General features: G+C 44.0%; 1 protein-coding gene across 1 annotated transcript in view; it reads right to left on the bottom strand.

The window, feature by feature from the left end:
- LRPPRC (leucine rich pentatricopeptide repeat containing) overlaps positions 1-14,844 on the bottom strand; it is a 156,899-nt gene that overhangs the window by 90,626 nt on the left and 51,429 nt on the right. Inside the window, exons 17-20 of the mRNA XM_066595564.1 lie at positions 12,570-12,676; positions 12,210-12,287; positions 10,090-10,128; positions 7,477-7,593 (exon numbers count right to left, since the gene is read on the bottom strand). Of these exons, the coding sequence (XP_066451661.1) occupies positions 7,477-7,593; positions 10,090-10,128; positions 12,210-12,287; positions 12,570-12,676 (341 nt within the window). The remainder of the gene's footprint in view (positions 1-7,476; positions 7,594-10,089; positions 10,129-12,209; positions 12,288-12,569; positions 12,677-14,844) is intronic.

Genomic DNA, 14,844 nt, shown 5'->3' with positions numbered 1-14,844 from the left:
ACCTGCATTCCTGACATTATAACAGTTATGTCCTCAGTCCACTTACTTTCCATTCACTTGTACATAATCTCTCAGTGTTTACCTCCTCAGTAATGCTACAGCTACAATAACTGCACATTACCAAGCAGCACGGCTTCCTTCTAGGACTTAAATGCTCTGCTTACAAGTTCAGCCTCATCCGACTGTAGCAGATTGCCTGTGTGCTGGGGATGGAGCAGGATTCAGCAAACTGAGCAAGGAAAGAGTAATAAGAAGGAAGATGGGAGGGAAAAGTCTAGACTGCAGATAGGGTAGGTAGGATCAGTCACTGAAGGGTTACTCAAAGTGAAAGGTCAGCTGGCTGCTATGGGTCTAGGAGGCAGGAGATGGTTATCAGGAGACTGAAGAATGCCTTCCTGAAATCTGTGGTAAGAAACTTCAATTCTATGAGATATAGATATATACACACACTTTTTTTTAGCCCTCTCAAAAGTGCCTCAGTTCCAAAAAAAGAGTCGACACTTTTGTTCCAATTTTACTTAAGCTTAAAGGGGTTGTCCCGCGCCGAAACGGGGTTTTTTTTTCCAATAGCCCCCCCGTTCGGCGCGAGACAAACCCGATGCATGTGTTGAAAAAAACAAAACGGATAGTACTTACCCGAATCCCCGCGCTCCGGTGACTTACTTACCTTGCGAAGATGGCCGCCGGGATCTTCACCCTCGGTGGACCGCAGGTCTTCTGTGCGGTCCATTGCCGATTCCAGCCTCCTGATTGGCTGGAATCGGCACACGTGACGGGGCGGAGCTACGAGGAGCAGCTCTCCAGCACGAGCAGCCCCATTCAACACGGAGAAGACCGGACTGCGCAAGCGCGTCTAATCGGGCGATTAGATGCTGAAAATTAGACGGCACCATGGAAACGAGGACGCTAGCAACGGAACAGGTAAGTGAATAACTTCTGTATGGCTCATAATTAATGCACAATGTACATTACAAAGTGCATTAATATGGCCATACAGAAGTGTATAACCCCACTTGCTTTCGCGGGACAACCCCTTTAAGGTTGGAATGACACCTCATCTTCCTGAACACAATAGTTTGAGATATAATTTAAAAAAAAAAAAACTGTTCTTGGTGGCCTTTAGAAAAATCACCCCCCCCCCCCCCCTGTATTTCTTGACCCCATGGCCTAATGGATCTGAAACTTGACTAAGTTTACAGTCTAGTATTGAACAAACGTGTAAAGTTTCGTTAAAAAAATCTGAGACTTATGTGTTACCCCTTGGGTCATTTTGGGTGAATTGTCCTGGAATGAACCCACAGTAGATTGAAGACATCCCTTGATCGCACTTGCAAGAGGGCTGCGGTCACAATCGACCGTGGCATGGGATCCAGAGTTCAAATCTCTATTAGGGCATCAGTCATTCCATTTCTCTGCTCCATTATTGATTGATGCCCCAATGTAGATGTGAATAGAGCCTAAAGAGTCAAGTTGCCAAGACCAAAAGTTAACTCTGATCCCGGCGGCTAAAGCAGGGCCACGGCTATCAGTCACAGCTCCGATCCCACTTGTTATAGGAGGGCTCAGCTTCTGAGGCGCTTTGAAATGGGCACTGCACATGTATAGCAGGGCGTGGGAAATACTGTTCCACTGTGCCATACGTGTAGGGCACACATTGGGAAGGGATTAGTATATGTGGCTATGTTTTTCGCTCAACAAATGGACAACTAGAGATGAGCAAACCTACTCGTTTAGGGCGATTTCGTAATAGAGCATCGCTTTTTCTGAGTAACTGCCTACTCGGGTGAAAAGATTCGGGGGGCACCGGGGTGAGCGGGGGGTTGCAGAGGGGAGTGGGGGGGTGGGAGAGAGAGCTCCACCGTTATGCCACCCCCCCCCCCCCCCCCGCTCCACCACGCCGCCCCCCGCATCTTTTCACCCGAGTAGGCAGTTACTCGAAAATAGCGATGCTCGATTGCGAAATAGCCCTAAAGAAGTACGTTCGCTCATCTCTATGGACAACCCCTTTAAAAAGTTACCTCAAGTCCATTGAAAGCAGAAACTACTAGACTATTAGGATTTCTGGATGAATTATCCCACTAAAAAGACATTTTTACTATCACAGCTGCCGAACGATGAAGAATTTGAGTATGGTGTACCCCAAAAGCCTCATGTAGAAGGAGCAATATATGCATATGTGTCCACCGCTACTATGAGAAGAAGGTAGACAGCCAAGTGCAGCGATCAGCTATCTCCATAGACAGTGAACACAGTGGGGGTGATGAATGTACAGCATCACTCCATCCACATAGGGTTTCTAGAGATCACCAGTGGAGACAGAAAATGGGTCTTTAAAGGGTTGCTCCTTTATTGGATGATGGATTAAACCTAGGGTTGTTGCCCGTCATTGATCCGCCATTAGTTATGGTCATTGCTGAGTATTGATGGTCTATTTTACAGAATGCAGTTGACTATAGAACTATAGGTAAAGAATAAAACAATAAAACAAAGGGCGGGAAAAAAAAAAACATCCACCCAAACTGGACTACAACATCTATGGGCCGTTTAAACACAGAACACAATTACTGACTACGGTGAGCGATAAGCGTGTACGAAAAGGTTAGTTAAAATGTCGCTGGCACAAAACGGAACGCTCCTCTAAACACAGCCTGTCGAGGACTAAACCTTTAAATTATCTCAGGCTTCAAATACTATGTTATCAGTAATGTTGTCACAACCAAGTAATCTAAAAGTGGATTTCCAGAGATACAGAAGACACCGCCGCAATCATTTTCTTGCCGGAGGAAAAAAAAAGAAAAAAACATGAAAATCGCTTGGAACAAGAAATTGCCCCCAAAAGTCTGATGATATCCCATAAATTGTAGACGCTCTCGAGAAATGAATATGAAGTGCAGCTGGATGTCTGGTGGCGGATAGTATGAATACCTTTATCTCGCAAAATGCTTTGCCTCCACGGGAAAATGGAATTTCAATCCCAGCATTAAAAATGCCTCTATTTGACTTGCAAATCATCGGAAACACATATCTGTTGCTTGACAATATAGATAGAAATGAAGAGCGCTGCGGCTCTGAGCGGACTCTCTGCACGGATGACAAGTCCTATCAGACCTGTTGCTTACAACCGCAGCGCCGAGTGTTCTCGCACGGGCTGATGTTGAACTTAACTGCTTCACTCCTAAACACTCCATACGACAATTTTATTCTTTGTACATGGCTAAGGGGCCAACCATCTGGCTTCATCTGCAGTTAATGAGATGCGCTTTAACCCCTTAGTGACCGGCCTATTGTGTTTTTCCACAACCTGCAGCTGCAGGATATGTACGAAGGGAGATCGCGAGGGGATCTCCTTCCATACAACGCGGGTGCCGGCTGTTTCTTACAGCAGTCACCCGGCGGCAACAGCTCCGATAAGCCGCGCGGCTCATCGGAGCCCATGACCCTTTAAATGCCGCTGTCAACCACCCCCCCCCCCCCCCATTTCTCTCCACTTAGAATTTTTTTCTACGTTTTTCAGTACATTATATGATACATTAAATAGTATCACTGAAAAATACAACTTGTCCCGCAAAAAACAAGCCCTTATACAGCTACGTTGATGGATAAATAAAGGAGTTATGATTTTCTAAAAGGGGAGAGAGGGAGGGAACCTGTAGACTGGACAGTACTCGTTGACTCCTATGGGAGAGTGCTGTGTGCATGCTTTATGACCTGTGCAGAGAAGGGGAGGAGGTGAGCTTTGACCATCACCTATTGAGAATGGTGCACCATGCGTTATCTATATTTAGGTGTCATCTTTCATCGGAAGGGTGGCTTTCCATGGGCCAACTAGCAGCTAAAAATAGATTAAAAAAAACAAAACACAATTTATAATGATAGGCATCTCAGGTAAAAGCGTGACCGAACAGGGTATGGGGCAAGAAATGACAGTCGCTAGTTGGGTTGCTTCAACCTCACTGATATAAAGCAAGCTGTGAGAGAGTTCTCGCTCAGTATAAACAGGCAGTCGTTCATCTTTGAATGACTGCCTGTTCACAGTGAATAGAAGCAGGCAGCTGGAGGAAATCTCTGGTGCTTTCCACCTCCGCCACTTAACTATCACTCCTGTTGTTGGGATGACTGGCGGGTGTCCAACAGTCATCAGATCTACAGCCAGCCTAATCCGGCCTGCAACGAATGAGATGACAGCTGAAAAGTTCTCTCTACAGAGCAGGTGGTGTCAGACGATTATATTTAAAGGGCCACTCCAGCAAAAAAAATAAATAAATAAATAAATTAAAAAAAAAACCAAACAAAAAAAACAAACACATTTTTCTATCCCGTTCCCGATCGCCTGTCACTCTGGAGGTCTCCTGTGTGTATTACAGGCACTTTCATGCAGGAGAACCCTGACTGATGCTAGTTAGGTCAGCTGCACACGGCCAGATTTGCAGTGCAGAATCCGCTATCTGCATCCATATCATGGATCTGCAGCAAATACGGTTTGTAGCATGTTCTTCCTGCACGCTCGTGGAAACCAATTGCTATTTCCGTGAGTGGAAGGAAGGAAAAAAAAATAAAAATCGCAGCATTTACTATAGTGTACTAACAACCTGCAGCCATTCTGCAATTGGCATGCCGGATAGGTCGCAGGTACCTGTAGAGGGGAAAATTTTATTTTTTTTTTTAATTTAAGTCTGTCGTGCACATGACTCACGGAGGCTCGCCGCAGCCATTCGCAGTACAGATTTTTTAAAAAAAGTGACAGGTACGCGTGGATGCCGGTTGCGGTCAGGGCTGGATTCCGCTGCAGGCTCCTGCATGCGGAATCGGATCAGTTCGTGTGCAGTTGGCCTTAGACACCATTTTGAGAGCGATTTTACTTTCATTTTCAAATATATCCCATGATGCATTAGCACAGCATTTTCTAGAGTATATAGCATTCTGCCTGCTGGGGGGTTGGGGGGTGGGAATAGCGTAATCATTGCCTTCTATATTCTTCTAAAAAAGCTACAGACCATAAGCATACAGTCAGGAGGAGGAGCTGTGATGTCCTCTTTTATAACTGTGTGACAGGAGCTATGTAGTCATCATCAATAACTGACAGGCGTGTCTGTGTTCCCCATCTCATGTCAGGTGACCCTGCAAGTAATGGCAGTGAATTCGCATGCGCATTCAGCATATGATGAGAGGGCAAATAAGGCCAACTTCACATCGGTAAGCGCGATATGGGGCTGTGAATCCCCAATATGGTGCTTACCAGCCATGTGAAATCCCTAAGGATGCAAGGAATTTTCGTGGCAAAAGAGCCTTACATCACTTCGGGGATGCAGGGATCGCACAGTGTCTCCCATTGCCTTCAATAGGGGCCGGCAGCAATGCGAGAACACGCACATGTTTTATCTTCTGCCTGCTCTCGCATCGCACCGCTCATTGAAGACAATTACGGTGCCATGTAATAAAACATTGCTCATGTGTATGACCCCACTAAAAAGAATGGGGCTCATATTTCATTGCCCGTGTGAAGCCGGTCTCAAGGTGGATGTTAGTAAGCAAGCTCAGGCATCCTCTGACAAAGCGCCTGCGCAGAATTTCATCAGAGGCTAGGAAATAAATTTGCCTGTTCACCAAAATCAGGAGGCATGCCTGGCGTGCCTGTGCGCAGAAAATCTAATTATTTTTGCCTACTTTGACTACAGCGTGGAAAATTTCAAGTGGATTGTAAAGGGGGCATGTTTAACAACCGTATATAGGGATATGATAATCTCATTGAGAACAATATTACATGTGCAGCTTATATTGCATAGGAAAGAGCTGACGATAGGTTCCCTTGAGAAGTACGCAAAGGGGGCAATTTGCTGTGGAATTCTGCAGCAGATCCACATCACTTGGTGTCTATTTTGACACTGATTTCAGTGCGGAATTCATCCCTTCATTCGGAAAGGTGGAATCCGCATTAAAAATCCGATGCTGTAACCGACATACTGCAGATCCAAAATCCGCTCAACAGGTCAAATTTTTGCAACAAATTTTTTTCCACAATTAGCAGACACGATTTTTAAAATCTCTTCCAATTTGCTGCTATTGCAGAGGGTTTGCACTGAAAATTCACGTAAAATTTGCCCCATGTAGAAATACAGTAAGCAATGGCGTAGGAAGTGAGGTGTGGCAGGTGTGGACCACCCTGGGTCCTATCACTGGAGGTGGGTGACGTCTACATCCTCCCCTTCCTTACAGGTCAGCTGTCCGGCTCCAGCACCGCAGTCCGCAAACTGGGGTTCCCCCACTCAACCCCGAAGGCTGCTGGTACTACACACAGCACCGGTTCACCCTGGCACATGACTGGTCACATGCTCATGACAGATCCTTTCTCCAGTTAGGAGATGACGGTGTCCACAGACCGCAGTGCTAGAGCCGGATGGTGCAGGTTGGAGAGCCACACCGCCATGCTCCTGTGCTGGGAGAAGTCCCTCTTGTTGTAGGTGGAGTGTGGGAGAGAAGAGAAGTCCGGGGACAGGGAGGGTTGGCTGCAGGCTACTCGGACAGACTCTGGGGGTGCCATGCTGATTGCAGCGGTGGCGAAGGCTCTGCTTCACTGCAGCTCTACCTGACCATTAATGTGGGGCGCCGAGCTGCACATGAAACTACTCCAGGATCAAAGGAAAGGGGAGGCGCCGAACACACTGGACAGCGCTGTCCTCAGCCTGTAGCCACGCCTCTTGTAACCACGCCATGACCCAACTGGCTACGCTGTGGAAAATCTGCAGCAAATCAGCTACGTGGGAACTAACCTTTTTTAAAAAGTAACAGCCTTCAAATCCCATTAAAATGTACCTCTCTGGTGGCTGCAAGTATCGTTCATGACGATTTGCTTAAAATTCCGGTTAGGAACTATTCATGGCCCATCTTCAGTAACAGATTGGTGGGGTTCTGTCGCCTGGAAACCCAGTTGATCAGCTGTTCGCCGGTTCAGTGTACCGATACACTGAGCCAATTTCTGAAAGAAGCGAACTTGACCTGCAATACCGAGCTTGGCCACAGCAGTGGGAGTAGAGCTGTCTGCTCCCTAAAGAAATCAGCTCAGGAGACTGGCAAAAGAACAGCTGATTGGCCAGGGTCCTGGCTCACGGAGCCCTGCCGATCCAACATTGGTGATCCACCCTGAGACTAGTAGCATCCGTAGGAGCCCCAGTTACAGGGAACAACATCCCCTAGTGCAATATTATATAAGTGTGAGTCGTTCTGGGGTCTGCTAAGACCGAGCAAGCTCTATCATACCAGGGGTCACTGGTGAGCATGAGATCACCAGATCCCATGCTGGAAACAGCAGTGCCGATTCCTGTATTCTCTACATAGTGCTCATAGTAGTCTGTAAAAGAGAGGGCAGAAGCGGTTAAAAACTGCTTCAGACTTCGCCTCCAGATCCTTAGCTGCGCCTCAGATGCCTCGGAACTTCTTGAACACAAATATCATGCTCGCCACTACTGACTGAACCATTACCTTTGTTTCACGTAGGAGGCTAAGCAGTTTAGTTAAAACTGATTCAATGGGCAGATTGTCTTTTTCCAGTCCTGCCAACTGATTTTCCAGTTCAGCAGCGGTTTCACCTTCAACTACCTAAAAGAGAGAAGACGACAGATATTAAAACTTGATTATCCACGGGGAAGTTACATGTAGTCTAATACAGGTCATTTAGTAACTCAGCCACCACTACCCCCAGTACTCTTATCTGTTATATTTCACCTGCAGTATCATCAACCCTTGGGGTTAAGCTGCAATACTAGATACATCTTATGGAAAAGAGGACACAGCATTTAAAGAGGTAGTCGATTTTAAGCTTATCATCAATAGTAAGATAGGCAGGGGTCCATTGCCTGTGACCACCTGTAGATCAGCTATTTGCCCAGTCGGTGTTGTGCACTGAGCTGATTTTTGCAGTAAGCAGACAGCTCCGTTCTTACTGCAGTGGCCAGGCTTGGCATTACAAGCAAACTTCCCATTTATTTCAATGCCTGCAATATCAAGCCTGTCCACTGCAGTAAAAACAGAGCAGTCTGCTTCCTGAAATTTCACTTCAGTACAAGAAGAGTGCACTAGCCTGGAAACTGGCCAATCAGCAAGGGGGTCCAGGCAATGGATCCCCTCGCCCAATCTACTAGCGATTACTTATGCTGAGGATAGGCCCTCAATAATTGATAGCGGCTTTAACAAATAAAGACCTAATCTGTATTTTTTGCTTAAGTACTCCAAAAAATGTCTCTTTGCCTCTGTTGGTAATGAATGCCCAGCAAATCAGGTAAATTTACCAAGGCATCCATGGAGAGTCTGAGGAGCTTGTTTGATGGGTTGAGTTACGTGATACAATTAAATGAAGTAAAAGCTGATTATTCAGACATGAAAGTGATTAGCAAGATCTTTAAAGAACACCTACATTTCCGGAATAAGCTGCTGTGTGTATATGTACCATTTCTGGCCATTATATCACAAGTATCCTGCATTTTTTTTTAAATTCGTATTCTTGTCTGCAGTCTGTATATCTAATTTCAGTTATCTCTGCATTAAGTTTTTCTACCTCCCTCCGCTCAATAAACATCTATGGGCAGCAGAGTCTTTGCCCTTCTCCACTCCCCCTTATCAGTCTTTTTATTTGTGTTACTAGAGACAGACTTCACATAACAACCGATAGCGGACAGCAAATTAGAAGGAAGGGAGACCTCTAGTGGCCAACAATTTAGAGGGATTTTTCAGCACAAAAATGTTAGGTAAATAACTGCACTTTTGCTAGTTATCACACTGGCTGTCATATGAAGGCTACATGCACACCACCATACTTGGGGCCATGTGCTGTCCATGTTAATCCACAAACAGCATGCGGACATTATAAGCCGCAGTGGCTATGCAAATTGATGGTTTTTTTCATACGGACCGATGGTCCACGTTAAAAAGCTCATGGCGTGTTCTATTCCTGTCCATGAGAAACAGGACGTGCCAGTCTGCTGTGTCAATCAGACAGCATGTGGACCGGACCATGTGCTGTCCGATGCAAGTTGCACTCAGGCCTCCGAAGACCTAGTACAAGTGGTCTTAAAGTGCAGTGACCATTTACAAGGTGTCTACTACAAATGAACGAACAAACATTTTCCTGGAAGTTGAACTTTAAAAGGTTAAAAAAGAAAAAAAAAAATTTACCAACAAAATTCTGCGCTGTTTTTTACTACAGTACATCTTCATCTTTCTTTTCCAGAGGTCCAAATTAACATTACAGTAGAGTTACATGATAACATTCTTATATAATATATTGTACTGCAGAGGGGGTTGCAGTTAGTAAAAGAGGGGGACATGGGACCCCCTATTCTGGATCGGTAGGGTCTTGGTGATGAGAACCCCACTGATCAGGCTTAAATCACGCACATTCCATATCTCTGGCAGTCTAATTGAAGATCAGGGTGCGATTTAAGTCCAGTGGGAGGAGCTCACCTACCTTAGAAGGGGGGGGTCCATGTCCACCCTCTATCGCTAACTACGGCTTCACTCCACCCCCTTGTATTGACATGGAGACGGAATGGAACGTCGGTCAAGCATGCGTGCGGACACTCCATTTATCTTCAATGGGACTACCGGACATAGCGCGCTTGTACTGGGCTATTTTGGTTAGCCTCAATGAAATGAATAAAGCAACACCACGCGCATGCTCAACGGCCACGCCGTTCAATCTTCATGTCCCTGCAAGGGAGTGCAGTGATCCCACAGCGAAGAGGAGAGGGGTAGAAAGGACACCCTTCTCAGGAGCAGTGGTTAAGTCTCTAAACGATGAGACCCCCACTGATTATCAGACTTCTTGACTTTTCGATGGATAGGTGATAAGTCATATTTGGGAATAGGTCTTAAATTCTATACATATGCAGCGGATTTAAAGCCCCGGCATCGAAAAAAAAACCCAAAAAACAAAAGCAGTGAAAGTGTGCGAGGACCTGAAAACGCCACTCAAAAGGAAGAAAAAGTGAAGTGCAGTTGTAAACATAGATATGACATTGTGTACTGCAACTATAAGGTGAGGGGTCCTCTAACATAATAATGAATGGAGTAGAAAAAAAAAAAATTGTATATACCTACCATAGAGTAGACAAGGGATTTCAGCGACCTTTTAACATCCTACAAAAATAAACAGGTTAAGAAGAAAGCAGCCATCAAAGAGCAACACACAGTGTTCATAGTTTTAGTAGAAATGGCCTACAGTGGACGACCCCTTTAACACCTTAAGGACATGGCCTATTTTGGTGCATAGGGAGCACTGTCCTTCGGCCCTCCCGCTGTTGCAGAAGGAGGCTGGCTATTGATAGCAACCGGCCCCTGCTGCTGGATGGCGCGGGCTCACTTCCGATCCTGCGCCATCCACAAAACGTAAGGTTACGTCATGTTGCATTAAGTACCCCGCTGCCATGACATAACCTTACATTATGTTGCGTTAAGGGGTTAAAAAACTCTTCATTTAGATTACTGGCTTCATAGATCATATGGGTACAGATTGCCACCAAACATAAATAAATAAATGCCAGTATTGCCTTTTTGAGGACTCCATCTCCTAAAAACAATAGGATTGAATAGTGATCAAAAAGCCGTAAAAATGTCAAAAAGGTGCCATTAAGAACTGAAGGTAGCCCTGCAAGAGAAGAGTCCCCTCCGATGGAAAAACTAAAGTTAAGGGTCTCAAAATATGGCGATTGAAAGCAATTTTTTTAGAAAAAAAACCATTTTTTTTTTTTTTAAAAACCTGTTTGAGTTTGGTATCAAATAAAGTGAAGGCCATTTTTGCTGCAGCATGACCCCAGTGTGTATTTTTTTTTATTTCACCCCATTTGAAGGAAAAAGAAAAAAAAAAGTTTTACCATATATTCATTCTACGGTACAGTAAGCCATTAGGTAGTGCCAATTTAAAAAAAAAATGCATTTTATCCCTCAAAAGACAAGTCCTCATAGGGCTATGCTGACAGCAAAAAGAATAGCTCTTGAACAGCGGGAGAATGTGAAAAAACTGGATAGACATTAAATGGTTAAAGGGCTTGTCTGACTTACTAAATAAACAGTCGGGTTTGCAATAAAACAAAATAAATACTTACCTCCCTCCCCAGATCCCGATCTGTACAGACAGTGGAAGTCAGGTTGCCGCTGACCAATCCAACCAATCAGAGGCTGTAGCCCCAGCATTCGGGTTTGGAACGGTGACGCTGCAGTAGTCACCCGACTTCCACCGTCACGGGAATCTGTTTTTCGAAATCCTTTTTTTTTTTTTTTTAAGACGAACAGTCCATTTAAAGTCTAAAGCAACAAAAAAACTGATCGGGAGAGAAAAAAAAAAGTAATCGTCTTTCTTTATTTTACAGATTTTAGGGTTTATAAATGCAGCAAAAATTGTGTGTTCTAGACTTTCCTCTTCAGCATTTATGGCATATGGATACCATATGACATAAAAGCCTGAAAAGTACGTGCCCCACTTCCTGGATCCCACAGCTATCAGAAAAATAAGGGTCACATGACTGCATCAAGAACTGTTTTACCTACTGACGTCTATGAGCGTTAAAGGGATGTAGTCTGATAACTGGACATCCCCTTTAATAGGTCTGTCTTTATACAAATAAACATAGCTATACTTAACCCTCCGCCACGGCCGCTGTCACAACAAAGGCCACGAGCAGAGGTGGGCTGCGGCGCTGGATTCCGTCATTTCTCATGACAGTGGCTATCACAGGAAGTGACAGCTGCGGGTGGATCCTGGCGTTTGCTGTGACAGCGGCATCACAGGAAGGGAGTCAACCGCTGCAACTACTTAAACCCCGCAGCTTCACATTCCAGAACTCCTGGGAATCTAGCGCTCAGAGCATGACTGCCGATGCCAGGAGAACAAGCAGTGGCGCTGCAGCCTTCTGATTGGCTGCCACAACAACTGCCAGGATCCGGCGCTGCAGTCACAGGCGGCGAAGGGGTAAGTTTAGTTCGGTTTTTTTATTTTAGTACACACAGACCAATAACTGGACAACTCTTTAAAAAAATAAATAAAAAAAAGTTAATAAAAAATGCTAGTTTACATTTTTTTTAAACTTAAAAAATAAAAAAGCACTTAAAGAAATCTGGAAAAAAAAAATTGAATACAAAGTGGGGAAATTTTTTTTACCAATGATAACTATGCAGAAACCGCCACATTTTACATTTCCAAGTCCAATCTGATCAATACCCACCTCATTCAACTTTGCCGCCTCCCCATTTTCCAATAAAAGTTGGATAGGTCTGTACCCTTTTATATCCAGTGTTACACCCTTGAGCAGAAAAAAATAAATAAATCAGGGGGGTGTGTGGGGAAGGGGGGTGGGGAGAATCTATTTTAAAAAGTATATATCAGTTTTAAAACACAGACTAAATGAAATGTGTCTAACAGAAATTATCTGCGCCATAATTTAAGTCTCCAACTTCCAGCGTGACATTGAGAAGTGGTCTGGTTTGACTTAAAAGCAGCAATTTAAAAATCTAATAGATACATGTCAGCCGGAGCAGGCATTATGTAGAAGAGAGAGAGAGGGGGGAGAAACTGAAAATGGTACCATCTCCTTAAGCGAATGCAAGTATTGTCTCAGATGCTCCACCAAGGCCGGGCCCTCTGCGCCGCTTGTTCTGACAATCACGTAATACAGAAAATGGCTAATAAATTCTACAGCAAGGAAGAAGGAGAGAGAGAGAAAAAAAAAGGAGAAAGCGTTGTGGTGAAATTACTGGGACTGTCATGTTATCAAGATTAATTTATAAGAAATCATTTTGGTGTGAGATGTCACCCTGATGAGAGGCTGCAACGGCAACAATGATCACTGAGGCATAGAGATTATGTGGTTTGGGAGCACATATCTAACTGGTGACTGAAAAGAATATTAATTATTTTCAGACCTAGTGACAGCTTTTCACTACTAAATCTTCCTTCCGTGCCTATGTGTTTTTTTTCTCCCCTTTCCCTGTTCGGTAACTGTAAAACAAGACAGCAAAAAAAAAAAAATCATGGCACGTAAATATTACTGTCGCCCCCGGAGTAGATGGGAGAAGGAAAAAAAAAGTATAGGACTTGAGAACTATTACAAGAGCAGTGTAGAAAAAAAAAAAAATAGATGGCACTAGAGATATTTTTGGTGGAGTCTTATCAACTGCACTTGCGCCATTTGATGATGCAAAAAGATCTGGCTTCATGCGCTACTACGTTATAACAGGGTAATGTAGCGCATGGGTCTGCCATTTAAATTTTAGATAGTGAGAACTATCTAGCTAACCAGCAGGGGGAAGGGAAAAAAATATTAACGGCTTGACGGCCCCCCGTCAGTGTATTTACTTACTTAGTGTTTTTCTGAATTTTTCTTCAAAAACTTTTTGACACTGGTGGGGTTGTTTTTTGTGGCAATAATTCTGCACCCAAATGTAAGATGTGGATCAATATTAAAATATTAAAAGTCCTTATTTAAAAATGTGTTTTTTGTTATATTTCAGGTTTTGCTCACCTCTGTTGTGTTTTTTTTTTGGGGGGGGTGGGGGGGTGGGGGGTTTGTTTGTTTGTTTTTTTAAATGGCAGAATGCTTTTCTTTTCCTTAGGCATTTTCCCCATAGACTTCTCTATGGCAGATTTTAGAAAAAAAAAAAAAATGCTAAAAAAGAAAACCTACGTATGACCAAAAAATAATTATAAGAAATGCACACATCAAAAAAGAGTATGCGGTTGCAGTTTTACAAGTGATTGAGGGAAGCCTATTGGTGGTTTGGTAGCTGGGACTCCAATCTATCTTGGTAGTGTTGGCCCAAGTCATTGATAACACACTACACTGAAACGTAGGAGTAAGGCTGGGTTCACCCGGGACAGACGTGCGGCAGAATGTCTGTAGGGAAATTCTGCCTGCAATCTTATGTCTGAGACCAAGCAACAAAGTGGACTACATTTGCAAAAATCTCGTCCACACACTGCGGCCAAGCCGCACTGAAACTCACATGCTGCGTGGCATTCAAAGCCGCGGCATGTCAATTGCATTGCCGTTTCCGCTGGGGGCTCTCTTCTCTCTATGGGGAGAGATGGACGCAGCGGAATAAGCCACTTTTAAAACTTCAGCTGCAGAAATCTTGTGGAATCTCCATGTGGTCCCGTACAGACAGTCCACGAGACTTGCAACCTGTGTGGACCCAGCCCAAAGCCGATTTCACACGGCCGAGAAAATCGTGCGAGATTTGTGTGTTCTGACAATAATTCATGCTGGATGATAAACTGGGCATTTTGAGATACTTAAACTTTGTACCACCTACTAGTTGGATTAGTTTCTGACAGTATTTTGGTGTCCTTGTCTAATGTGGTGCAAATTGTAGTACAATTTGTGCAACTAGAGAAAAAAAAACATGAAAAACTATTGTAAAACAATCTGAACAGTATTCCAAAACTACTGGCCTGGTTATTTTAATTAAAGGCATTTTAGAGAAGGGGGGGGGGGGGGGGAACAAAAAAACTATTGGTGACCTATCTGGAGGCTAGGTCACCAATAGCAGACGGGCAGGGGTCTACCGCTGGAGACCTCTACTGGTCAATTGATGACAAGCTGCTACACATAGCCAGAACTGTCAAAAAACTATCAGAAGTGCAGTTGGCCCAGTTTATAACTGTAGCTCTTTCTCACTGAAATGTATATACAAGGAAACAAAGTAAAAAACAAAAAACACTGCTAAACGAAAAAGACGAACAGAAAACAAAAAACATAAAAAAGTAGTTCAAGAAAAAAACAGCTTAAAAAGCTGAAGCGAAAACAGTTACAGCTCAAAAAAAAAAGGAGAACAGCTTAAAAAAAAAAGAAAAAAAACATT

The sequence above is a fragment of the Eleutherodactylus coqui genome, chromosome 3, assembly GCF_035609145.1.
Source record: "Eleutherodactylus coqui strain aEleCoq1 chromosome 3, aEleCoq1.hap1, whole genome shotgun sequence".
In the NCBI taxonomy this organism is placed as follows: Eukaryota; Metazoa; Chordata; class Amphibia; order Anura; family Eleutherodactylidae; genus Eleutherodactylus; species Eleutherodactylus coqui.
The sequence above is the reverse complement of the archived record's forward strand: the minus strand, read 5'-3'. Positions and strand labels throughout refer to the sequence as shown.